The 25909-nt window shown below is 38.7% G+C and overlaps 1 protein-coding gene across 1 annotated transcript; it reads left to right on the top strand.

Annotated features, from left to right (window-relative positions):
* Positions 1 to 357: 357 nt before the first annotated feature.
* On the top strand, positions 358 to 23962 carry PCF11 (PCF11 cleavage and polyadenylation factor subunit). The gene is made up of 17 exons (XM_063431294.1): positions 358 to 756; positions 9272 to 9397; positions 11840 to 12025; positions 12337 to 12528; positions 12871 to 14057; positions 14624 to 14810; positions 15233 to 15704; positions 15985 to 16864; positions 17006 to 17549; positions 17684 to 17774; positions 18350 to 18463; positions 19232 to 19358; positions 19879 to 20056; positions 21016 to 21171; positions 22285 to 22377; positions 22541 to 22576; positions 23520 to 23962. The coding sequence occupies exons 1-17, from the start codon at positions 589 to 591 to the stop codon at positions 23733 to 23735; spliced, it is 4953 nt and encodes a 1650-aa protein (XP_063287364.1). The 5' UTR covers positions 358 to 588; the 3' UTR covers positions 23736 to 23962.
* The last annotated feature ends 1947 nt before the right edge of the window (positions 23963 to 25909 follow it).

Raw genomic sequence — 25909 nt, forward strand, 5'->3', positions numbered from 1 at the left:
GGCTTTGATGAATTAGTGTAAATCTCTCTGTTTAGTGACTATGTCCCAATGTGTCTCCTTTAATAACAATACATGAGGTCATCATAATCTAAGCACAGCCAATAGCAGGCGGCCTGGCCCTTTAAGTGTAAATCTCCACATCTGATTGGCTGCTCACACACACACACACAGCCCGTCTCCAGCACACAGGCATGGCAACCAATCGGCGCGCGCTTCAACGTACGCCATCGGCGGGCGTGGCCTGCGTGCACACGTACCTGCCTAAAGGATTGCTCAACTCCCACTTTTTCCCGCCCTCTTTACCACCCCCCCACTCCGCCAGCCAATCGGATCGCGAGGAGCCGTCGCGAGACGTTCCCTCACCGTTGTACGGGGTTCGGAGAGCCAGGCCAGCCGCCGCCATTTTGTCCGAGAGCAGCGAAGTGAGCGGAGTGAGCTGGGCCCGCGCTCTGCCCGTCCAGGCCCGTGTATCCACTCACTCGCTCGCCCTCCCGCCATGCCCGTGTAGACCCCGAGCTCCCCCTCTCAGAGAGTGTGACCGAGCCGGGTAGAGCTCTCTCGGTGTCCCCCCGCCCGGCCAGCTCCAAGATGTCGGAGGCGGAGGCCAGAGAAGACGCGTGTCGGGATTACCAGTCGTCGCTGGAAGACCTGACCTTCAACAGCAAACCCCACATTAACATGCTGACCATCCTGGCCGAGGAGAACGTGCAGTTCGCCAAGGACATCGTCACTGTTATCGAAGCACAAATCGCCAAGGTTTTTATTACAAAAGATATTTTTATTTCGTTATAAGGCTCCCCCCTCTCCTATCCCTTCCTCTACTATCCCCCCCCCCCCCCTACCCCATCCCGACAGGTGGAGATAGTAACCCCCTTCCCCTCAGGCCTAGTCCTCCTGCCACAATATGGCGGCCGAGGCTGATCCGCCCTGACTAATGGCCACAGCCCGTCTAACCTCCAGTCACAGGCAATCCTGTCACCTAACAAGGGAGATTCCCAGCAGCGGCAGGACTACCACTCCCGGCATGCTTCGCCAGCCCTTTGCCCAGCATTTCGGGATTTGTAGTTTTACAGCAGCTGAGAATCTGACTCCTGGCCACCACCACCCTGGCTGTTGTGTTGAAAGACCCGTTGGATCAGGGGTCCTCAAACTCCAGCCCCCCAGATATTGCTGAACTACAACTCCCATGATTCTTTGAATTACATAGCCAGAGAATCAAGGGAGTTGTAGTATAGCAACATCTGGGGGGCCGGAGTTTGAAGACCCCTACGTTGGTTTATCTGTAGATAATATATTTATAAGGGTAGGTCAGGTAGAACTACAGTTAGCAGGTTATTTAGCTAGCTGTAGATGGCACAGCATCATGGTAGTTGTAGTTCTGGAGGCTCTATTAACTCCCTCTTAGTGACTCCTCTTATCCAGTGTCAAGTTAGATCAGCTTTAGCCTACTATCCTAATCTTACTATTACACATTTTAGGTATAATGCTTGCAGGGTAATCCATGCAGCCTGAGGGACTCCAGATGTTGTGGACTACATCAGCCTTGATGCTTTACCAGCATTATGGCTGTTATAGCATTATGGGAGACGATGGTTGCCTTCCGCCTGTAACCTAGGCCTTACATAGTAGCCTTTGGACTGCTTTGAGAACCACTGCCATACAGCGATTCTTGGTGACTTGTTTCAATGCGCCACTATACTGCTGGATAAACAATTTTAAGGTTATTTCACTTGCCTGGTTCAATAACAATAGTTATTTTCTATGGGCAAAGAAATCCTCGCCCTGTTTTATTATTGAAAAACATTCTTAACCCCTTAAGGACACATGACGGAAATATTCTGTCATGATTCCCTTTTATTTCTGAAGTTGTGTCCTTAACGGGTTAAAGTATGACAGAAACCCTCACCGAGTCACAGAAATCTTTACATGGTCTTTGGCCGTGTATGATATTGGTTCTTGTATCAGATGATTTTCTATTTGTAATTCACCAAATTATTTTGTAATTTAGGCAGAAATAACAGGTTTACTCCCCCACCCCTCCAAAAAAGAGAGAGCTATATGTGTATAAATAATATGGCAATGTAAGTTGGTCTTTTACAATTAAGAAATTATTTTAAGACATAGGTCCTCATTTATATATTTGGATGCTGCTCATGCATAGGGTTGGGATTATCAGTAGATAGGACACGTGTTTATTACAAGTGAAATATAGTCCAAGATGGCTACACTGTGGGATTTGCGGGCCTAAAATATAGACCAAGTTTAAAGGGACACTCCAGGCACCCAGACCACTTCTGCTCATTGGAGTGGTCTGGGTGCCAACTCCCACTACTCCTAACCCTGCAAGTGTAATTATTGCATTTTTTTTATAAACTGCAATAATTACCTTGCAGGGTTAACTCCACCTCTAGTGGCTGTCTATTAGCCACTAGAGTGAACTTCCTGCTCTATAGCACAGGAAACCTGTGCTAGAGCGTCGCTAGACGTCCTCACGCTGTGTGAGGACCTCCAGCGTCGCTCAAATCCCCATAGGAAAGCTTTGAAATTCGTTTTGCTTTCCTATGGGGAGACGTAATGCGCATGCACGGCATTGCCGCGCATGCGCATTAGGTCTCCTCGGGCGGTGGGCGGATCAGTCTCGCCCACTGGCCGACGGAAGAACAGGAGGGAGAGGGACCCTCCAGTGCCAGGAAAACAGATTGTTTTCCTGGCACTGGAGTTTCCCTTTAAAGCCACTACAACTTCAAGAGGCTCCCTAAAACACTTTAACTTGCTGAAATGCTTTGTGTGAAGAGTTTCAAAAATATTTTTTTCTCACTTCACAAAAGATTCAGAGTTTAATAGAAATTGGCACTTTTATAAATTAAGTTTGTCGGAGATATGGTCCTGTTACTTCCTAGTTTGTTTAGTTGAGTGCAGGAAAGTGTCCAGTGCACAGTGAGCTCCATTGGGAAAAATGGTTTGGCTACTTACATGGTGCTGTAGCAGGGCATTTTAGGTACTTTAACCATGGCATCTCCTCTAGTGGTTATAGTGCTTGGTGTGTTCCATTAATAGTCCAACTCATGGCCATCAGTAATACTTGTATTTGCAGGTAGATAACAGTACTTTAGGTTGTCTTAACCTCACCTGTGTTTTGGCAGATCCACGTGTGTTTACATAGATTTGTAAAAAATATAAGGGCCTTACAAACCACTCTTAACTGTAAAATAATAAAGCTAATGTGATTATTAGTGAGCAGACAACCCAACTTTAGTCTCAGAGTTTTATCTAGTATTGAGGTTTCCACATGCAACCCAAGTTAAAGGGACGCTATTGTCACCTTAACAACTTCAGCTTAATGAGGTTGTTCAGGTGAGAACTATAGCTACCTGCAGCCTTTCTCATGTAAACACTGTATTTTCTACAAAATACAGTGTTTACATTGAAAGATAGGAACACCTCCAGTTGCAGACACTCAGAGTGAACCAGAGGGACTTTGGAGTTGACAGAGGCATAATATGCCTCCATCCACTCAGATCTGCTGTCAGCAGAGCACAGGGCAGCACGGTGCAAAGCATCCTGTGATTTAGTATCTCCTCCCTCAACATGCAGACACTGAACTTTCCTCATAGAGATTCATTGATTCAATTCATCTCTATGAGGAGATGCTGATTGGCCAGGGCTGTTTGAATCATGCTGGCTCTGCCCCTGATCTGCCTCTTTGTCAGTCTCAGCCAATCCTATGGGGAAGCACTGTGATTGGATCAGGCTACCACATGTCAGCAGGCTGCTTGTTTTTCTGAGTCTAACAGCATGCAGAGTTACAGTTTCAGGCTTGAATACAGTAAGATTTGTACTATATTTATTGAGGCATGAGGGGCCCAGGGGGGCTAGATGGTGGTGTTAACACAATAGGGTCAGGAATAAGTTTATGTTCCTAACCCTATAGTGATCCTTTAACCCCTTAAGGACCAAACTTCTGGAATAAAAGGGAATCATGACATGTCATGTGTCCTTAAGGGGTTAAGAAAACAGTCCTTGCCAATTATGCTCTTGTGTAAGTATTAGTGGCCCCCATACTCCACTAACCTGAGTCTAGGGAGACTGATCACTGAATAGTTATTACTGATATTCTCCTGACCCCACGCAATCTATATTTTAACCCCTTAAGGACCAAACTTCTGGAATAAAAGGGAATCGTGACATGTCTGACACGTCATGTGTCCTTAAGGGGTTAAAGGGAAGTTATACCGTTTTTGGTAATTAAAAAAAAAAGGTTTATTTCTGCCATTTATTGATATTTTTGATGTGTTTTATAGTTGCAATCTTTTGGTAGTAATGGATACAAATATTACCATATTGGATGCCTTGTACAGCTTTGTACATTAAACTGGAGGTTATAGAAGGAAATATAGTCTCAAACTGGAACCTTTATGTAATTGAAATGGTTCCTGTAATCATGACACACTAAACCCTTCCATGTTCTCTATGAAGTCCTGTTAAACGACATGATCCCGCATAGGTCTTCTCATGTATGGGCAATGAGAGTACATTGGTATGTTTTGCACATCCAATAAAAACATGTTACATTTATTTTTTGTTTTTGTGTAAACAGCAGGGTGTTTATTTTGCAATAATTACTTCAGTGACTAAATGGTCACTTATAGTGCTAGTTATATTGCTTGCAATTATTTTGATTAAATATAGTCTAGTTTTTTCAATTTCTTTTATGCCATCTGCAGTTTTAGACGAGGAATATTCAGGTAAGTATCTGTTCATTTATACATTTGCTGGGATTTTTTAACTAGCACAAAGAATAAGTTTAAATAAAAAAATAAATAAAAAACTCAAGCTGAACTTGATGATAATTTTTACATGGAGGGCCATGATAAGAACCAAATCACTTAATTTTAATGCATAGATCATGCCCCTGTGGCCTTTATAGTTAAGAATAGGGCTAAATAGTTAAAATACTTAGTTAAAAATACTTAAATAATAATTGGCCTTTTTTTCTATTTTTCCTTCCATATTTCCCTAGTGGCTGTAGGAGGAGCTTCCATCTTAAATCTGTTCTAAATGGGCTTATTTCTACATCCAGTGTCAGCATGCACCCTTTGCTGACACTAATTGCATGGCTAATATTTATCTGTGATAGAGAAGCATTGTGGCACAATGACACTTACTGCCATGCTCTGCCTATCATTTGCTTCTTTGTGTGAAGCATTTGATTAGAAATTGCCCTGAACAAACGCACGCAAGACTGCTCCAGAAGAATTTATCTTAGTCAAGATAGGTTGGGATTGGTATAATGCATGTTTATTTTTATTTAGACTATTCTTTCTTATGACTGGCATTATCATTCTTTTAAATCAGAGCAGACAATCATTGACTGTCTGTTCAGATTAGGAGTGAGAGAGATTTTGTTATTGTATATTGTAATCGATTTCTTTTGAAATCATATTTGCAGTCTGTTTGTGGTAATATAGAATAGTAAGCTTGATGCATTTCCTAACTTTGTCTTGGCATGATATTTCTATATCAAAAGATTGCAACTTCATGCATAAAACACTGTGGCAGAAAATACTACCCTGGTACCCTGCTCGACAAATGAGAGAATATGCAAATATGATATAGGCATAAGGTATCATATACATTAAAAATTTGTAGTTAAAGCTTGCTGTACTCATTCATTGGTCATGAATAAGTAACTCAATAAAAGGAAAAGAGATTTTTAAGTGGAACTGTTGCCTTTTATAGTTAAAAACTGCTAGTCTGGAAAAGCAATATCCATTATTTATTTTCAATTCTTCTAAGAATTGGTTAAAGAGACAATCCAGGCTTGAGTGGATCTTATGTCATCTTTTGTTGTGAGTAGATTTTTTTTTGATTTTTTTTTTTTTTTATATATAGTGAATCATGCAGCTAAAGGACCACTATAATGCCAGGAAAACACTTGTTTTCCTGGCTCTATAGTGTCAATAGGTGGGCTGAAGGGGTTAAACACTTACATTTTTCAAGCGCCGGGCAACTCTCCTCCTTCTTCCGACGTCATCTGCGAATGCACATGCGTGGCAAGAGCCGCGCGCGCATTCAGTCAGTCCATAGGAAAGCATTTCTCGATGCTTTCCTATGGATGTCAGCGGCTTCTCACTGTCATTTTCATAGTGAGAAGCGCGGAAGCACCTCTAGCGGCTGCCAATGAGACAGCCACTAGAGGCTGGATTAACCCTAGTGTAAACATAGCAGTTCCTCTGAAACTGCTATGTTTACAGCTGCAGAGTTAACCCTAGATGGACCTGGCACCCAGACCACTTAATTGAGCTGAAGTGGTCTGTGTGCCTATAGTGGTCCTTTAAAGGGACAAAATTAAAATGTTCCTTTGCATTTCTCTAAGCTATTGACTAGTGTAGTATTTTACATGACATTTCATTGCCAGCCTTCCCATGGTTTTCAGTGGGAGCACTGTAAATATTATGTAAGTGGCTAGTATTAATAAATCGTGAATGTAGCTAATCTGACAATGCCACATATCATTTGCCAGATTTTCTATGACTTCTCGATCTCAAATGTATAGTAAAGTTATCTATGTATATCCTACAGAGTATACTTCGATGTAATTTATTCTAAAATGGGAGTTGTCAACTACTCCATGAATGTGTCAATAATGGGAAAACTAGAGCCACTAACTTTTTCTAGATACCAGGGTTAAAAGCAAACTTTTGCCAAAAAAGTGTACTCTGCTTATATGTCAATTTTTATATATATATTTATATATATATATCTATATCTCTATCTCTATCTATATCTCCTTTTATAGAAAATTGATAGATGGCATGAACTTGCCGCGCTAAGTGACTCAACAGCTGATAGTGATTGGATCTCTCCTTAGCATGCACAGTAAGCCTATAAGCGTTAAAAAAAAATAAAAAAAAATTTGCTGAGCGCTAGCTGCAAATGTCTTTTTACACACGTAAGAATAAAAGCTAGATGTAAAACTAAACAGGTTTTTAAAGCTCAATTAATTTGAAGAAAAATGCATCATGGTGACTGTACCACTTTAACTTCTTTTTATTTGCGAAGGATGGGGTAACTTCCCTTTAAAGGTTAATATAGCCCATTTGGTACCATATATGTCAATACCTGCAGTTTTTCCCTTTTCGTTGCAATTTCACAAGTAAGCATTGTTAAGCTACAGTACAGTTTACACCATGTATGTAATGACTATAATGTTTAGCAGTGCTGCTCAAAGTACTGATGTATGAGACCAGCAATTTGTGTGTTGGAGAGCATTACTCGATTCATGCCAATGTCAGTGTGACTCCGCTGGTTCTGTCTTCCGCTTGCAGGCCTGATAAGAAGTGAACATTAACTCTGGACCTCACAGCAGGTCAATGGATCACAACTTTGAAAAGCACTACTATATGGTTTAGTGAGGACTTAGGCAATCTGGCTTTTGTTGGGATTGCATTTCCCACATTGTTTAAGCCATCCGAATGTCAGTGCAATATGGGTAACTTTGTTTGCAACAGCTAGTGTGTGTGGTCGGTCTAAATCCCTTCTGAATCCCTGCTTCCTAACACCTCCTTCAGACGAATTGCCTTATTAAACAATCTGTTGTCATTATTGTTCAGTACAAAATACCCGTTGCATTTATTCAAACATGTAGAATAATGTTAGCTCTTTAGGGAGGTATTTTCTAACTTTGCTCTTTGCCCACTTTGCAGCTATCTTTAAGTACACAGCTGTCTGTATGATTTCCTCATGCTACACATTGTGTGCACCACTGTCTTCTAGTGTAACACTGAGTATTAGTATACATTTCAATAAATGACTTGAAACCGTGTGACTGGTATGCTATAATCTGTAAATAAAATGTATTAAATATGTATTTGTCTTTTTATTTACTGTTGTTTATGTGCTGTATGTGTTGTATTCATAAGGTGTAAAAAGGTACATGATGGAAATCACATTATTTTTGTAATTTTTTTTTTTGCTGAGGCTTTCGTTACCCTACGATAACTGAAAAAAGGAGCTGGTTTTTATTTTATTCACATTTATATCTTTTTTTTTTTTTTTTTTCTCTCTCAACCTTGCCTACTGACATATTGGGTGGGGTGTACACTTTAAATTTTTGTCCAACCTTTTTAATTTTTTTTTTTTATTATTTAGTTGGAAGTACTAATCAAAATTGTAATATATTTTTTTTCAATATATACTCATAAACATACACCAGCATAATTATACATTTTACAAAGTTGGTTCTCAGCAGATGTTTGCTAAATTAAGTCATTTTGGGTGTTGGTCTCCTGGTATCCTTACTCTGCATAGGGTGGGTGGAGTCGGGGGGGTAACCTTTTTAAATGTGCTTTAGAAAATATTGTTCATGGGTTATTTTGTGAAGGGATCTGTTGAGACTCTAAAGACTTGTAAGGTTGTTCTAAAATATCACACGTTAATATTACGACTGAGCAGGTTGACAAACCCATTAAGGTATTCCTGAACTTGTTGGAGGTTGGCCAACATCACATTGTATATGACTATTACATTCTAGATAAATTTCACTGGACTTCCCAAAATACTATAACATTTCACAAATCTGATAGCGTGGGTGAGATTTTTTATTTTTTTTTAAGGGTATTATTCAAATCAGTACTACTGTTATATGCATGTTGCAAGAAGGATTAGTGTTTTCTGTGAGACTTGAACGTGTTAGTGGGAAGATTTTTGAAGGAGACACGCTGGCTGACTTGCCTGGTTTTAGGGATGGTAACCTTTTCTCCACAGCAGCCGTTTAAACAGTTGACTCATTTCACAAAATTAGGAACACAAAGTGCCTTTGGATAAATGATTGCACTTTTCTGGATGGTTTTAAGTATCCTTACTTGTCTGTACAAATTGTTTTCAACGGTTGGCATGGTGCAGTCAAGATTATAAATAAACCTCTACAAGTATGGAGAACCTGCTTTCTGTCCGACTTTGGAGTTCCTGAAATGGATGCTGCGGTTTGCTTATTGAAAGAAAATATACGTTCTCATTGTAAAAAATTAAAGGAAAAATAAATCCAAAAAGTTTGACACGTGGATGCAATACAATGGTGTAATACTAAATACAGACTGCTTATTTTGGATTTCAAAACACTAAGAATAAACAAAAAAAAAAACACTAAATACTTCCACTCTGCAAATTTGGACCCTATAAAAAAATAATTTGCTTTGGTTTGTATACACATGGGAGCAAAGCGGGATTATGGTTTTGTCATATTAAACTTTATCAGTTTTCTTTTATTTAGGCTCCAACTTCAGAGAAACTTCCAGTCATGTATCTAATGGATTCCATTGTTAAAAACATCGGAAGAGACTACCCCACAGCATTTGCTAAAAACCTAGTTACTACATTTGTTAATGTGTTCGAAAAGGTATAGATGAATATTTCTTTCTTTTCTCTGAAACCTTGTAATGTAGTTTTTAAAAAAATAAAATTTATTTTAATGTAAGATGTAATTTGACTTTCAGCTTTAGTTCAAAGCGGTGGTTACCAGCACTGTCGTTTTGGGACATCAATATCCAGATTTTTGTCAGTACGCCCTTTGGAATAGAATTGGGAAATGCATAAACCGTGGGCTGTTGGAACCACTGCTCCTAAATATTCCTTTGTCTCATACTTTTCTTAATTTTAGGAAAAGTCAGCGGTTAAACCAAAATCGTTAACGAAACCCTATAGTCTGCTTAATGAAGCAGTTTTTCTGAATAGATCATATCCATGCAGTTTAAGTGCTCAAATCTGTTATTTATGAGTTAAATCACTTTGTTTATGCAGCTAAAGGGACACCTCCCTGCATGTGACCTACACAGCCTTCCTAAACACTTCCTTTAAAGAGTCATCTCATGTTTACTTTATTGCAAATTCTGTTTAATTTAGAATGTCTTATCCCCCTGCTCTGTTAATAGCTTGCTAGACCCTGCAGGAGACTCCTATGTGTGATTAAAGTTAAATTTACAGAGCATGAAAAATAAATCTTTAAAGTAAGTTGTATCTGAAAGTGAAACCATTTTTTCATGCAGGCTGTGTTGGTAACAATCACGGGAGGTGTTGGTAGGGATGCATGACAGGAACACAAGTGATTTAACTCCTAAATGGTGGAAAATTGAGCATTGAAACTTTAGAGGCATAATCTAAACGGCAAACCTGCTTCATTAAGTTGAAGTTGTTTTGGTGACTAGTGTCCCTTTAACTCTAGCTTTGAGCATTCTTGTGATACTGAGATGGCTTCAGAGAACAAGTACAACAATGAAGTGTAGTACTGTCTGTTGTCCAATGCTTATAGTTCAAATCCTCTCTCCATCCCCTTATTTTACAAATAACTTTAATTTTTTTTTTTTTTTTAAAGCACAATTTTTGATTTATTTAAATAAATGTAAAAAAAAAAACTAGATGCCATTTTAGTTTCCTTCTAAAATGTTAGAATTGCTATACACTTATTGGTCAGTTTAATCAGTACGAAGTTCCTGCTTTGTGACATTGCCCCTACATTACCTCCGTCTTGCAACTGTATTATGTGTTGGTTTACATGCTTGGGTTTTATAGCTAAATATTTTTATATAAATTGATCTTGAGATGTATTTTCTATAAAGCGCTGTGGGTTCCTTCTACCTCAAAATGGCAACATTGGATGTTGTGGTCTACATTTTAATCTTTACAGCTACCAGGGGTAACAAGTTTGTGTAATCCATTATAGTTTTGTATAATTAATTAAACTACATTGCTTGTGCATCACTGTTCATAGCTATAGTCATTTTAAAATAAATATTTAAAGGGACACTGTAGGTACTATAAACAATTTCATTTAATTGGTTATAGTACCTGGGTTCCCCCTGCACCATCTTTCCATTTAATTTTAAACCATTTTCTGCAATTTAGCATATATATATATGTGTCACTGGTCACCCACAGCTAATGCTTCCTCATCTGCTATAGCAGCACAGAGAGAAATTGCTGCCGAGGACTCTCTCACTTAGTATTAAAACATTACCAACGGTTTAACGCTTAAAGAAAGGTTGGAGCCAGGGGATTCCAGGTACTTTGCCACTTCAATGAGGTAAAGCAATTACTGTTCCCATTAATGCTCACTCTATACATTGACATGGTTGGGGAAACGTTTGACATGTTCTTCTTTTAAGTACATCTAGAATTTAAGAGTGTTGTAAAAATTGGTGTGTAGTAGGTACCTTACCTGCCATGAAAATTAACAGCAAATTAATGCTATTTTACATTGACAGCCACATTACATCTGTTTTGGGCTTTGTTGGTGTTAACGCAAACCAGTCAGTGGCAAACACGAGCTCCGTTTATCAGCGCAATGCAAGACCCTTGACTTTGCATTTAATTAGTCGATGGGACAAAATGTGAAAACTATGAATGTGGGTAACAGAACGCATACAGGTCACCCTGATTGTTCAGTCACTGAGTCGTGCAGGGAGACCTTACATGTGTCCTAAAGCGTACATGTCTTTCTCTTACACTAATTAAAAGTTCAGTATATATCTCTTACTTTTGTTTATTGAATAAACGTTATCTTTTATACCCAGCTGACTTGCAACAAGTACTGTGGGTTCAGTCAGTATAAACAAGGTTTTTCACTAAATTGTGATTTGTAAGGAATCAACAGTGAGTGTCTGCCTTTAGGACACAATAGCCTAATTAGAAGGGTAGTTGACTTACAGACTTCTTTATTTTTCTTCCCGTTTGGATATTTTGGACATAAATTTTGAATTCCTTACAGTTCACATCTGTCAATAAGCCTGTAAAAGTATGTTGATGTGTAATAAATTGCCAAGATACAGAATTGTTTTACTTTCAGGTGGACGAAAATACTAGAAAAAGTTTATATAAATTACGTTCGACATGGGATGCCATTTTTCCTTCAAAGAAATTGTTTGCGCTCGATGTGAGAGTCAACTCCATAGACCCAGCTTGGCCAATTAAACCTGTACCTCCAAATGTTAACACTGCTAGCATTCATGTGAACCCCAAATTCTTAAACAAAGTAAGTATAATGCTTTTTTTTTCTTGCTTTTTAATTCTATAATTGGTTTAACTTGCTTGATGCATTTTTCGCTGACAAACCAGGACTTTGAGACGTTTAAAGCACATTTAAACTGTAATACTTAAGTTCTGTTAAATGTTTTTTTTTTTTTCTTTTCTTCCTGGAAGGAGTGCATGTTGAGAGTTTTATCTGTAATTACAAATGAATTCTGTTAACTTCATGCCCCTGCTTCAACATATTCGTGTATGTAAATCCTAGATCTAGTGGAGCAATAGTAATTGCTTCTAAACATTTTATTCCCCTTCCATCAGTCAGAGGAATCTCCTCCAGCCACCATTCCATCCCCATCTGCTGTACCTCCTCGCCCAAGTAATCCTGATGTACAGAAGCAACTGTCTCAAGAGCAGGTGATTAGGCAACAATTGCTGGTGAAGCAAAAACAGTTGTTAGAACTTCAACAAAAGAAGTTGGAGCTTGAGTTGGAACAAACAAAAGCACAACTGGTGAGTAGGATTTGTTTTATTGTAGTAGTTTATAGTATTGAAATAGGGTGATGGTCTCCTTACCACTTAACAAATGGTATAAGTAGTGTTATGAGGGTCTGTCACTACAAACATTACTTTGTTTTGGTTTGGTATGTTTGTGTTTTTTTGTTGGTTTGTTTTTTCCTTTAGTTTGCCTGTTGGAACAAAAGCACACTTAGCAGCATGTACCAACTGAGCTTTTACATTTTGCAAAAAAAGCTATTTTTTTATTTTATTAACTGACTTTGTATAATTTTAAATATTTTATTTCTTGAAATTGTTTATAGAGCAATATATAATGGTTTTATTTTTTCCCACCAGGCAAGCAGTATTAGTTCTGTTTCGCTACCTGTAAAAACTAATACTGCTACACCAGAGATTCGCCACCCTCCTGCTAAACTTCCACTCCCTCCTCCTCCTCCTGTAAATCTTGAAAAGAGTAGAGCTTCCGTATCTACACAGCCCCCTGACAGGCCCCAAGTGCCAGTCAGAGACCCTCGCCTTATTAGAGCTAATCCACATTTGCCACATAAAGACCAAGGTCATAAAAAAGAACTGAAACCCATTACATTGAGTCCAGCTGACATTAAGCAAACTAAACCTATACCAATTGAAAAGAACGCTGGAAAAGTAGAAAAGGCCAAGTTTAATGAAAAACCACTTAAAAATGACCCTGTGGAGGCTGAGCTGAAAGGAAAATCCAAATCTCCATCCCCTCTTAAAATGAAGTCCCCTCACACAAAGGAGAAGTGTCAAACTCCAGATAATGTAAGGAGTACTGATCTAACTAAGAAAGATCCAAGGCTACGGAAACACCCAAGAGATAAAACTGATGAGAGAGACGATGTAACTAAAGAGAAGAAAAAATGTCTGGAAAAGAGAGAAGAGCACAAATCCATTGAGCACAGACAAACTGGAAACCGGAATAAAATTGTAAATGGTGTGTCTCCAAAAAAGGATATAAATATTATTGATTCTGATAAATTAGCTGCTAAATCTGGAAGAGTGAGCAATCGAAAGCGGTCACATTCACCAAAACCTAGATCACCTGTGCGTTCAACAAAATCCCGATCTCCGGTGCGTTCACCAAAGCCTCGGTCACCAGTACATTCCCCTAAACGGAGGGAAAGACGATCTCCAAAGAGAAGGCAACGAAGCATATCCCCTATTCCTCCTCTCATGGATTTAGTCAAATTGCGTCCTCCTGGCATAGATTTAGTCAAATTGCGTCCTCCTGGCATGGAGATAGTTAAATTGCGTCCTCCTGGCATTAAACCACCCCATGGAGATGATTTTCCATCAAATACGCGAGAAGAAAGAAATAAAAGGATTCCAAAAATAGATGCTCGAGATAACCGAAGGCTTAAGAAATCTTCAGAGGAAAGACAGAAAGATCCTCTTTCTCCAGTTTCCTCGAAGTCCAGTTCTGAGCCAAAAGAAAACATTGAAAATTGGCAAGGATTGAAAACTAGTAAAAGATGGAAATCCACATGGGAAGAAAATAAAAGGTAATTAGAACCATGCTTTTTATTTTCAAGTTACTGATTCTGTTTTAAAAGGACACTCTAAGCATAGGTACTAACACTTTTCTCTTGCTTTGTAAAATTCATTTCTGAGAAAAGGCCATGTTTGCATTTGGCCGAGAACATGCCTCTAGTAATTGTCAGACATTGAGACCATAGAATTCTCATTATTCTCCTGTTTAGCACCATCATATAAGGAAACCTAACTAAGCTTGTATGAATTTAAAAAAAAAAAAAAAAAAAAAAAAAGGATTAAATCCAGTTCAGCCAAATGCAAACACTGACATTTGTTAGAAATGCCAGAGAAAAAGTACATCAGCTATTCTTTGTGTTCCTTTAAAACATAATCCGTAAAAAGGGACCTAAATCTAAACATGGGAATGCAAAATGCTGCTTTAACAGCTTTTCCTGAGTAGCATACTAATGTTTCAGCACTTAAAAAGCATTACACTAGCAATAGTTGGTTTACATTCTGATGAATTGATCGTACTCCTTTCAAAAACTCCTCTATAGGCTGTGGTGCCATTTTAACTTCTATCTTTGTTTTAAAGTTTGCAGAATGAAGAACACCATCCAGGTAATAGGAATCCATACCCAAGGCACAGAGATAACTGGCAAAATAATAAAGGAATATTGTCTCCCCGCACACAAAAGCAACAACCGTGGCTAAGTGTTGACGCAGATTTAAAAATACCAAAAGAATTGACAAGTGCAAGTAAAGGAGAATTACTTAAAAAGGTAATTTGTGTGTCTGTGGTTTGTTTGTGGTTTCAGTGACCTTCTGTCTAGGTCTTGAGTATAACAGGGTATTGATCCTGATTTTAATGTGCATTGATTTGTATAAAAAATGGTTCGGAGAGTTGCCAATTGACTTGTTTTTCCAACAGCCCCTTCTATAATTTTAGGTATGTTTGTTTTGTATGTGAAATCTATTTTGGGATTGCCACCTCTTCCACATTTCTAGGCTTTTCCATTAATAGGTAGGTGGGGCCTATGAGTTACTGTAATATTCTGCAGAGCTGCACAACAGAGGGAATATATACAAACACATACTGGTTCAAGTTCTGTAATACTTCCAGACAATACCATAAAATGAAGTTTTGTCTTGTGTGCATTTCTAAATACTACATTCAAAATATAACTATAATGTTTTACCTTAGGCTAATGAACGATTGGCATCCGGTGAAATAACACAGGATGAGTTCCTTGTTGTGGCTCATCAAATTCGGCAACTCTTTCAATATCAAGAAGAAAAACGCAGAAGTAGCAACACATGGGATAGTCCCACTGAGGAAAGCAAAGCAGGACTAAGGAAAAAACCCCTTCTCTCCAATGCAGAGTTGACCTACTATGAGCATAAGGCAAGACTTAAAAGGACACAAGTCCAACATCCATTTCCAGGGCCTGATCTTTCGGAATCTGAGTTTTTCGATTACCAGCTGGATGAAATGGTACATTCAGGTCGAGAAAGTGAACATGGCGGAAGGATTTCTGCTGGCATCTCTGATAGAAGTGAACCATTTTCAGAGAGACAAAGGCACTTGTCTCCTATACCTGACTCCAGGCCTTATGATGGAGATGCTCCCATTGAGAGTCAAAGAAGACCTGATGATAAGAGAGAGCTTTCAACAGGTACATTTAACATGTAAACCACTTTTTAACTGCAGTTACGTATGTTTATTCACGGAATCCTCTATCTGTTTTAGTGTACAATTCTCTTAGAATATTTGGGAAAACTACATTTTTTTTGTTGGTTACCTGATTTGCATTTAAAATTTTCATCAACACCACAAAGGAACCTGATGGCAAGACTAAAGCAAATAGCTTATCCAGTGTTAAACAGTATTACCTTATATTTGTTACTTTCTTTTATGTTTTAAAATTTATAATTTTATTTTTTTTCCCTCCAAAGGATTAAGAGAAGAACCAATATCTCCCTACAATGAGCATTTTCAACACAACAGACCCAGATTTGATGGATCAGAGCAAGCACTTTTTAGTGATGGTGACTCTAGAATAACTGGAAATGATGCTAAACATGGTACTTTGCTTGATGATAGAAGACAAATCCATGACGTCCCATTAAGACTGCCTCCTGGTACAAGGATGGATTTGCCTGCTGTGAAAGGCTTTGAAGAATCTCCCAATGCAGCAAACATCAGAGAGAATTCTCCATCAAATGCTTGTATGCCTTTTGATGGTCCATCAGGGAACCAGATGGGCTCTCAGCACTTTGAACAAATGCAAGTTGATGCTCCTTTTGAACCCATGGCTAGCAAGCCATTGGATGGTCCAAGGTTTGAGAATACATCTGTTCAGCCAGTTAATCTACAGTCTCAGCCTGTAGGTATGCAGAGGTTTGATGTTGCACAAACTCAGATTGCACCTGTCCAGCCTATGGGTTCTCAAGGTCAGCCTTTAGGAAGACAGAGATTTGAAGGAGTGCAAGGTCCACCATTGAATGCCCAAAGATTTGAAGGCACTCCAGGCCAACCATTAGGACCTCAACGGTTTGAAGGCATGCAGCCTTTGGGTTCCCAAAGATTTGAAGGCACAGTAGGTCCACAAAGATTTGATGGGTCACCAAGACCACCATTATTGCAACAAAGGTTTGATGGTCCACAGTGCTCACCCATGCGGTTTGAACAACCAGTTGGACAACAAATGCGATTTGATGCAAATGTAGGGCAACCAGTAGGTTCAATGCGATTTGAAGGACCTCATGGTCAAAGGTTTGATGTAAACCAGCCTTCACGTTTTGACCATGGACCTGGTCCGCAATCTTTAATTAGGTTTGACGGAGCACCCAGATTTGATGGAGCTCCCAGATTTGATGGACCTCCAAGGTTTGGTGCTCCCAGATTTGATGGACCTCCAAGGTTTGATGGTGCTCCCAGATTTGATGGACCTCCAAGGTTTGATGGTGCTCCCAGATTTGATGGACCTCCAAGGTTTGATGCTCCTGTTAATAGATTTGAAGGTCAACCAGCCCACTTGCCAAGGTTCGATGTGCTACATGGCCAACCTTGCCAAAGGTTTGAAGGTCCCCCTGGACATCAAACGCCTCCAAGATTTGATGGACCTATGCAAATGCAGCCATTATTTGATGGACCTATGCCGCAAAGGTTTGACGGCCCTAATCCACAACCACGATTTGAAATGCCAATTGGGCATCAAGGGCCAAGGTTTGAAAATGTAACTCATGCACCAATCAGGCAAAATGCACCACCTTATGGTCAAACTGGACCTTATGTTGATCATCAAAACATGTTTCAGGGGCCTCCTCAAGGAATGCCATTTCAAAGACCAGAGCAAAGATTTGACATGCCACCAGGTCCAAACCTTACTGGACCTCCTCGTTTTCCAAACCAGAATCTTAGACCACCTGGACCTTATTTTGATGAGAAAAGTCAACAAGGACCTCCATTTGGAAGTTTCAGTAATATGTCTGTTGGAAATATGCCAGCAAGTCAACCAGTAAGTAAAAATAAAATCTTGAATAACTTTATTCATTTGTTTAAAAAAAAAAAAGAAAAAATCTATATATGTGTGTGTGTGTGTGTATTAATAATCTATGAAACTTCAATTTTTTTTATTTTTTTTTTATTCAGTTCCCTCCTCCAGCGCCTTTCAATCAGGAACAGCCTTTTGTACCACCCTCACAAGGGTCAAGTGTGGGAGTATTTGTAAACAACCAGGCAGGTATGTTCTAAGAGTGTTCTTTTTCATTTTGCAAAATATGCAGATTTCAATAGAGATTAACACTCTGATAAATTAATCTGGTAACACCATCTTTCTACTACCAAGCAGACAACAGGTAATGTTAGTTCTTGGTTTTGTTAGCTCAGTGCAGGTAAAGTCAAGAGGCAGCAATTGCTCAGAGCTCCTGCTTGCAAAAGACTTCATTGCAGTGATCTGCAGGTTTTACAATCTGTTTTTAGATTAACCCCAATAAAAAAAATGCATTCAAGTTTTCATTTAGGATATATTTACTAAACAGTGATTTTTATTTTGTATTTGGGCAGTAGAGTCTCTCTAACTTTTTTTTTTTTTTTTTTGGCTCATTTAATATTACCATGTTTCATTATTGGGTTGCTATTTTTCATTGTATGTAGAATCTATGAATGTGCTTGTTTTTTAGTGTGGTGTTTGATTTCTTTAATTTTTTTTTTACATTTTCTAGTGTCTTTATTACAAATGCATGCATATTAAGTGGTTGACATGTGAATCTTATATTCATATACATTTTGGTGATAATTGTACATATTCCGTTTCAGCTGCGTCTCTTACCTATCCTGAAAATCACTTGGGACAGCTTGATGTTAATGAGCTCTTCTCAAAGCTGCTTTCAACAGGAATCCTTAAAGCTTCTCAAACGGAGACACCGAGTCGTAAGTCACTTTCTCTTTATTTAGAGCTCTGTGAAATATTTATAGAATAGATATGTAAACTTAAAGGGGCACACTAGAATTTGGAATACAAACCTAACCATAATCTCCTAAAGTTGTCCTGTCCTATAAAGTGAGTTTACCTGCTCTTCTGTAGGGCAGGTTCCTGTGGTGGCACTGCCCGCTCTCCCTAGTGCGATGTCGTCATGTAGATGTTGCCTCCAGGGTAACTGTCCAATCCAGTGTTCTTTATAGAGAAACATTGGGAACTGTTATCTCGTGTGTGACGATCGCCATAATCTGGTAGTCAACATCTTGTTGCACATATCATTGTATTATTATCTATATGTGACAAGCCATGAACTGCACTACGCATGATATGGTATGTGACCCGGAATGTAACAGTCCCAGCTATCTCGAGGGCTTAGAGGCGTTACTTGAAGCTGTGCTTCTGAGCCTTCAAAATATTCAGTACTGTAGGTGAAGACCTACTGAAGGCACTATAACCATTTCAATAAGATGATTTTATAGTGCCTCTGAAAGTCACAAATCAGAGGTCCATCTTAACTACTTAACGGTGCCTTGGTTGCCCAACAAATCCATGTTCTATATTCTCTTGGATTGTCTAAACTTAGATTTTAGAAAATTGACTTAAAGAGCAAAGTAGTTTATTTTATCATTGACGTACCATGTAGTATATTGCTAGTAACTACCATCTTTTTACTGTACAAATACAAATATTTCAAATCTTTTTTTCTATTTTAATTCTAGAATCAACAAGTGAAGCACCTGAATCAGAGCCTGCATCACAACCTCCTCCTGAGGAAGAGGATGATGAACCTGTTGAGGACCAGGATGTCCCCGATTTGACCGGTTTTTCCATGGAGGACCTGAAACAGTATGTATAATTTAAAAAGCTGGATTGAGGATAAATAAGTGAAGACTTTTGATGAGATGTTCTTCTGATATTATCTCCTTCCAATATTCAACATTTTGCGCCACCAGAACAGCTACTTTGGCGCACACAAAACAATTCATGTTTTGGGTAATCCATTCTATGATGGTGTGATGCAATAGAACAGTGGCAGGAAGTATGTGAATTGTGTATTGTCCCTGATGTATTTACAGTGTGTGGGGTTATTTTTTTCCTTTGTTTTGTTTTAAATGTTTGTGCCAAAACTATATCCGACCAAACAGGGATGTCTGATATTTTATTGGTGCTCTTTGTGGCTTATACCTATCATGTATATTTTGGAAGTTTCAAGTCACTTACATAATTTGATGATTGTGCAGTGTAGAGTGCCGTGTAGTAGTTTAAACAAAAAAATGATGTTGTGAATCTTTAAGTGCTGGATTTATATGTATTGATTTGTCACCATGAGAACTTTAAAACATAACCACACAATTTCTTAATGCAGGCGATATGAAAGCGTTATTACTCGGTTATATACTGGCATCCAGTGCTATTCATGTGGCATGAGGTTCACAAAATCCCAGACAGATGTGTACGCTGACCACTTGGACTGGCATTATCGTCAAAACAGAACAGAGAAAGATAGGAAAATAACGTATCGTCGGTGGTATTACAGCGTTCAAGTAAGTGTTTGAAACTTTGCATTTTTATGCTTGTCATAATACCACTGTGCTGCTTATTTTTAAGTACAAGTGATCTAATTAACTTGCTTACTCGTCTTATCGGCTAATATCTCCTCAGAAATGGAAAACACAAGGCTTAAAATCTTCCCTGCTTTCAAAATAAGTCTGTTTTTGATTTTTAATGTGCAGGCCTTGAAACTAGAACTTTAGTCAATAAACTCCAAATTGCAGTCAATTCCATTTTGCTAAATTAAAACTAAAATGGTTAAAACTGGGATTGCATCCGAGATGCAGAATTATTCCACATCAGCTATTTTTATTGTTTTTTTTTTTTTTTTTTTTAATCTGCATCTTGTAAGATAGACTAATAGTGAACTAACCTGTATGATTTAGCATAGAAAAAAAGTTTGTCTACTGAAATTGTGTATATAGGAAAAAGGGCATTTAGCCCTCCAAAATGACCATTTCAGAAATGAATAACTCGCATGAACGGTCAGTGAATTTCAAACCCTGTCAAAAGATAAAGTAGGAACTGCTTTCTTAGTATATTTTCAATGCTTAACAAAATGCAGAGCTACCACTGGTAAGTTCTGCCATTTCTTCCAACTGCCACTAGTGATGGCTGTAGGTAAAATGGCATTGTCTGTGGAGTTTGCTGCAGCGTTGGGGATCCTCCATAGTCCTCATTGTTGTACTCCCTCCCGTGCATGCAAGACCAGCAGTGTCAGTGAGGGACTGGTACAAGAAAGTAAAAATTGCGCAGCCACTTCACACCCAACAGAGCAGCCACCCGCGGGCATCATTGCCAAATATGCAAAGACCCCAGTTTGTGAGAGAGCTGCTTAAAGGCTTCAGCAAAACATGTATTGTGTGTGTGTGTATATAAGATCATGTTGCAAATGCATTCTGTTTTTGCTATAAAAGAAAATACATTTTAAGATGTTCTATTTAATTGCTAGGACTGGGTTGCCTTTGTGGAGATTGCTGATTTAGAGGAACGGGCCAAAAGTCAGTTTTTTGAAAAGGTGCATGAGGAGGTCATATTAAAGACTCAAGAGGCTGCTAAAGAGAAAAAATTTCAAAGTATAGTTGCTGGCCCAGCAGGGTCTGATGAGGTACGTTTCGTTTTGTATTTTATAATTTTTTTTTATTTTTTTTATTTAAGGTTCATTGTAAAGATAAATGCAAAGTATGACTCTTGCCAAGTTTTTCCATGTATTTGTTTATGTTGGTGTGGTCCTAATTTTATAATAATGAATATGCAGCCCAGTGTCCATCTTCATTCCATTGGCTCTTCCTTGAGTTTCAACAATATTTGTAACTAGAGATGTTATAAACCTGCCTTTTTTACATAGTAATTACCAAGTGCCCTTTTCAATCTACCCTGCAATTGTTATTATTGCAGTTATTGATAAACTGCAATAATTTACTCGCAGACTTAATTCCACCTTTAGGGGAGGTCTACCAGACAGCCACTAGAGGCGCTTCATGGTCGTTAGACCCTTTTGGTCGCCTAACTGACGCTGGACGTCCTCACGCTCTGCATGAGGACATCTAGCATTCGTTAAAACCCCACAAGAAAGCATTGATTCAATGCTTCCCTATGGGGTAGTCCTAGTGCGATTGCAGACTAAGTGGCAAAAACGGTTTTTAATCCTCACTGTATTGCGGGGAGGGCACTATAGGGTACTGTACTTTAATTTCCGATTAAGATAGCGATGCAACATTAAAGTAACATTTGTGTTTTTCAAAGGAAGCTCCTATGAGTCTCTCATTTGCAACATTGTGTGTGTGTGTGTATTTATGGATGGATAGATGTGTAAATTGAGACCTGTACTCTGCAAAAGCAGCCTTGAAACAGTAAGTGATGACTTTTACAGCTAGCTGGATCAGTTGTAATTAATTTTGTTTGAAAGTTAAGGTTTATGACTGCTACACAAACTGTAAAGATGATTGTCTGATTGACTTTTATTTTGAATCACTTAAAGGTCCCATTTGTCAGGTTTTTTTTTTTTGTTCTTCAAATATCTTTTAACCCTTCTTTGTTCAGGAAACTGGATGCAACTTGTCTGCAACCATTTATACATCAGAGCTGTTATTTGGCATCAACAGTGGTTTGAGTCTTGATGCAGAACTCATGTGACCCCATATCCAAGTCACACAGGTATTGGGCACTTCAAAAGGAAAAAAAGTTTCGTTTGTTTGATTGCGTCTGATTTCTGTTCTAGATCTGTGAAATTTGTGAGGAACAATTTGAACAGTATTGGGATGAGGAGGAAGAGGAGTGGCATCTCAAAAATGCAATGCGTGTAAATGACAAGGTGAGTCTACCAATGAAAAATGAGTAGCCTACGCAATGTGGAAATTAAAGGCTTAATATGGTGATTTGGAAATAAAACCTTCATGTTGTGCACAAGCTTAGAATTAGTAGATTTCTCACTTTCTTAATATGCACTATTTTAAACTTATTTTTGTTTTGTCCAGATTTACCATCCTTCATGTTATGAAGACTACAAAAATGTAAGTTGAGTTCATTCTTTCCTTGTTTTTTGTGTTTGAGATTTATTTCCAAGAAGCAGAAGGATGCTGGTAGCATGATAACTCTTTATTAATCTCTAGTTCTGCAACTTGTTCTACAGTTGTGGTGTTTATGTACCTTTTTGATTATATGTGTAATCCGCATTCTTCAGTTTGTGTAAGCAAGCCTGACAATGATTGCCACCAATTCACCTTATTTCTGAAAGTGATCAAATTCCATCTTCGTGTTGGAATCTAAGGCCTATGATTGGTCACTCTCAGGATGCTTGTGAACTCATTTTGGTTACAGTCGGCTTCATTTATTCGTTATAAAATTTTAAAACGGCACCGTCTGCTTGCATGGTGGCTTCTAGTAGGGAAATTGGGATATACTTAACTCTTCCAGTCTTCCTACACTATTCCAGTTTTTAGCACCTTGCATATATGCAGCTGCCAGGAACAGCTTCATCTTTGTAATCTTTGACACGTGTAGAGTAGAGTACAAAGTTTGCCTATTTAAGAAACTGAAGGTTACTTTGCAGGTCTGCTCACACATGCACAGTGAGATGCCCTTTACTGTAAGCTGCTACAGTTCATGGCTAATAGGAAATTATTACTGCCCAATGCCATTACAATTTTCCTTACTTGTCACATGTTTATCTTTTTGTGTTGCAAATGTATTTAATTTTTTTTGCAAGTATTTGGTCTCTGTGGGAAAACTGCCATGCCTGTCCTCTTAAAGTCTTTATCTTCATCTGGTATACCGAAAGGGTTGGCATAGTTTAAACATTTGACCATTATTTTAAGAAGAAATATCTGGTAAATTATTTATTTTTTTGTTTTCAATCTTGAAAAACATTGGATAAATGTCCACTAGCTCAGTGTTCTATTTACGTAGACTGTTTACATTTTATTGCTGATGCCATTAATTATCCTTTCTTTTTAGACATCCTCTTTCTTGGATAGCACACCGTCTCCGAGCAAAACATTTTTGGAAAACCCACTCAATGCTATGTTAAACCTAGTTAAGGAAGAAGTGAAAGATTGCTCACCTGCTGTTGAAGTAAAACAAGAACCGATGGACACTACTACGGTCACAAGTTGTAGTGAAACTATACCTTTACTTACAGAAATAAAAACAGAACCTACAGAACCAGAATAATCCACCAGAGGAGCCACAGCACTAATACATTTTCAACTGGGGGCTGGGTCCTCGGTATAATTTGATAACTCCTTAAATACGCTTAATACATTTTTGTATTTGAATTTCTTATTGCCTGCACAGTTTCATGTGTGGAAATTCTGTAAATGTGTGCAGATAAAGATGAAATTGTATTTAAAGTAATGTACAATTTTCACATGAACAAAATAAAATATTTTTGCTATAAATGGAGTGTAATGTTTCTGCACGCCATAAAAAGGTAAATATTTCTTTGCTTTTTGCAGTTTAAAGTGATTTTTTTTTTTCTGTGGTAAATGTTGCTATAAATCTGATCAACATGCAGATAACATCTTTATTTGCGTTGCTACATTTGGAGAAAACATGACAATCTTAACGGAAATAAGTTTTATTTATCAAACATGACTGAAATTCACTCACACAAAGAATATATAAATAAATTAAACCCAACGTAAGAATGGTGTTTGTGCTAAGGATGTGGCACAGTAAGTTGATTATTATTATTTTTTTTTCTTCAAGTTAAGTGTGTGCAACTTTTTTCTTTTCTTAAGTAGCTTATAGGTTCCAACAGGAATAGTACTTGCAAAAAAAATTCAGTATTTGATTTTCAACTACATTAGATGCATACTTTCAAAATGTTAAAATTTCAGAACGCTAATAAAACAGAGTGAAATAAACAAAATGTGTTTCTGTTTTTTTTTTTTTTTCTTGTATTATGTGTTGTCTTTGACTCAACTGTTTTGGATTCCCTTTTTTTTTTTGGCAAGGGAAATGTGTGTTTACAATTTCCGTTTTAACAAATGCGTATGTCACATCTAGGTTTTTAGTTAAAAAAAAGGTATTTTGTTGGTCTACTAGCTGTTGGAATAAATTCCTGCAAGCAAATTGTCCGCCACCCATTGGCAAGCATAGAACTAAAATATTCATAGAGAACTGCTAATAGTTTACAAATCTTAGGCCAGAATAGTGACTACTTTCTCTTCGTATATTTGCAATATTTAATTAAAATGTATATATTTATATATTTTTAAACTCACTCTCTGATTTATTTAAAGAGTTACTCCAACCACCATGAGCACTTCAGTAACTTGAAGTGATCATGGTGGTAAGAGTCTGTATGTGCAGACTTGAAACAATATATACATCCAGAGATTAATTTTTTTTTTTTTTTTTTAAATTGTGGGCCAGTTGCACACTCACAGAACTGTTCTGGGCTGCAAATGAAAATCATGTGCTTATTTTCAGTCTATCATTATTGATTGCTGCGCTCTTTGGCGACAGAGGTGATAATCTAGCATGAAGACAGAGCACCTGCAAAGAGGCGACCACATTGCATTCCACCTCCCCCCCTCTCCCTTCCATGCATATTTTTACATTTATAAATTTGTATTCTAAAAGGGGAAAAAAACTAAAATACTCCACTTCCTCTCATGGCTGGCCCAGAGCGTGCTTAAGCACTCTGAGCTGGTGAAGTGGACCAATCAGTCTTCTCAGGATTAAATGTATAGCCCAACAGTTTATTGAAGAGAAAAGTTATCCCCACCCTGCCAGAGGGGAAAAGGTAACAAAACACCCCAAACTCCCATTAAAAAGAAAAATTGTGGGGGGGCGGGGCCTGAGCTTCATGGCGGCTGGACGTGCCTCGTGCGAGCTCCGAGCCTAATCTCCATTCCGAGCCGGAATAATTGCACTCCAGCCAGCCGGGACTCGCACAAACATATTGCACCTACCTCAGGAGCCAGCCGAGGTGCCCCGGGTCTGCCGCCCACGGGTGCACGGAGTGTTCACAGAGGGTGCCGGGAGTGAGGCCTAGCAGTGGCGCCAGACGGGTGAGGCGGCCGATCCCCCGCTCTGTGCGACCTAGTGCTCTCCCAAGCCTGTAAGAAGTGCCCTGTTTCCCCCCCCCTGGACCGGTGGGGGTCATCCCGGTCCACCCTAATCCACACCTGGAACCAAGCGACACATGATAATTTGCCCTAACTAGCCGAGCTATCGGAGCATATACGAAATGGCCGCCCAGCACAAGCCAAAAAGAGGGACCACAGACGGCCACCCACACTCTCACCCCCTGGAGCATTTGAACCGACTTTGCCTACGCTTCTGCAAGGCTCTTCATAACAGGGGTTTGACCTACTCTCACGCAGCCAGGGTGGTCG

This window comes from Pelobates fuscus, chromosome 1, assembly GCF_036172605.1.
Source record: "Pelobates fuscus isolate aPelFus1 chromosome 1, aPelFus1.pri, whole genome shotgun sequence".
NCBI classification, from domain to species: Eukaryota; Metazoa; Chordata; class Amphibia; order Anura; family Pelobatidae; genus Pelobates; species Pelobates fuscus.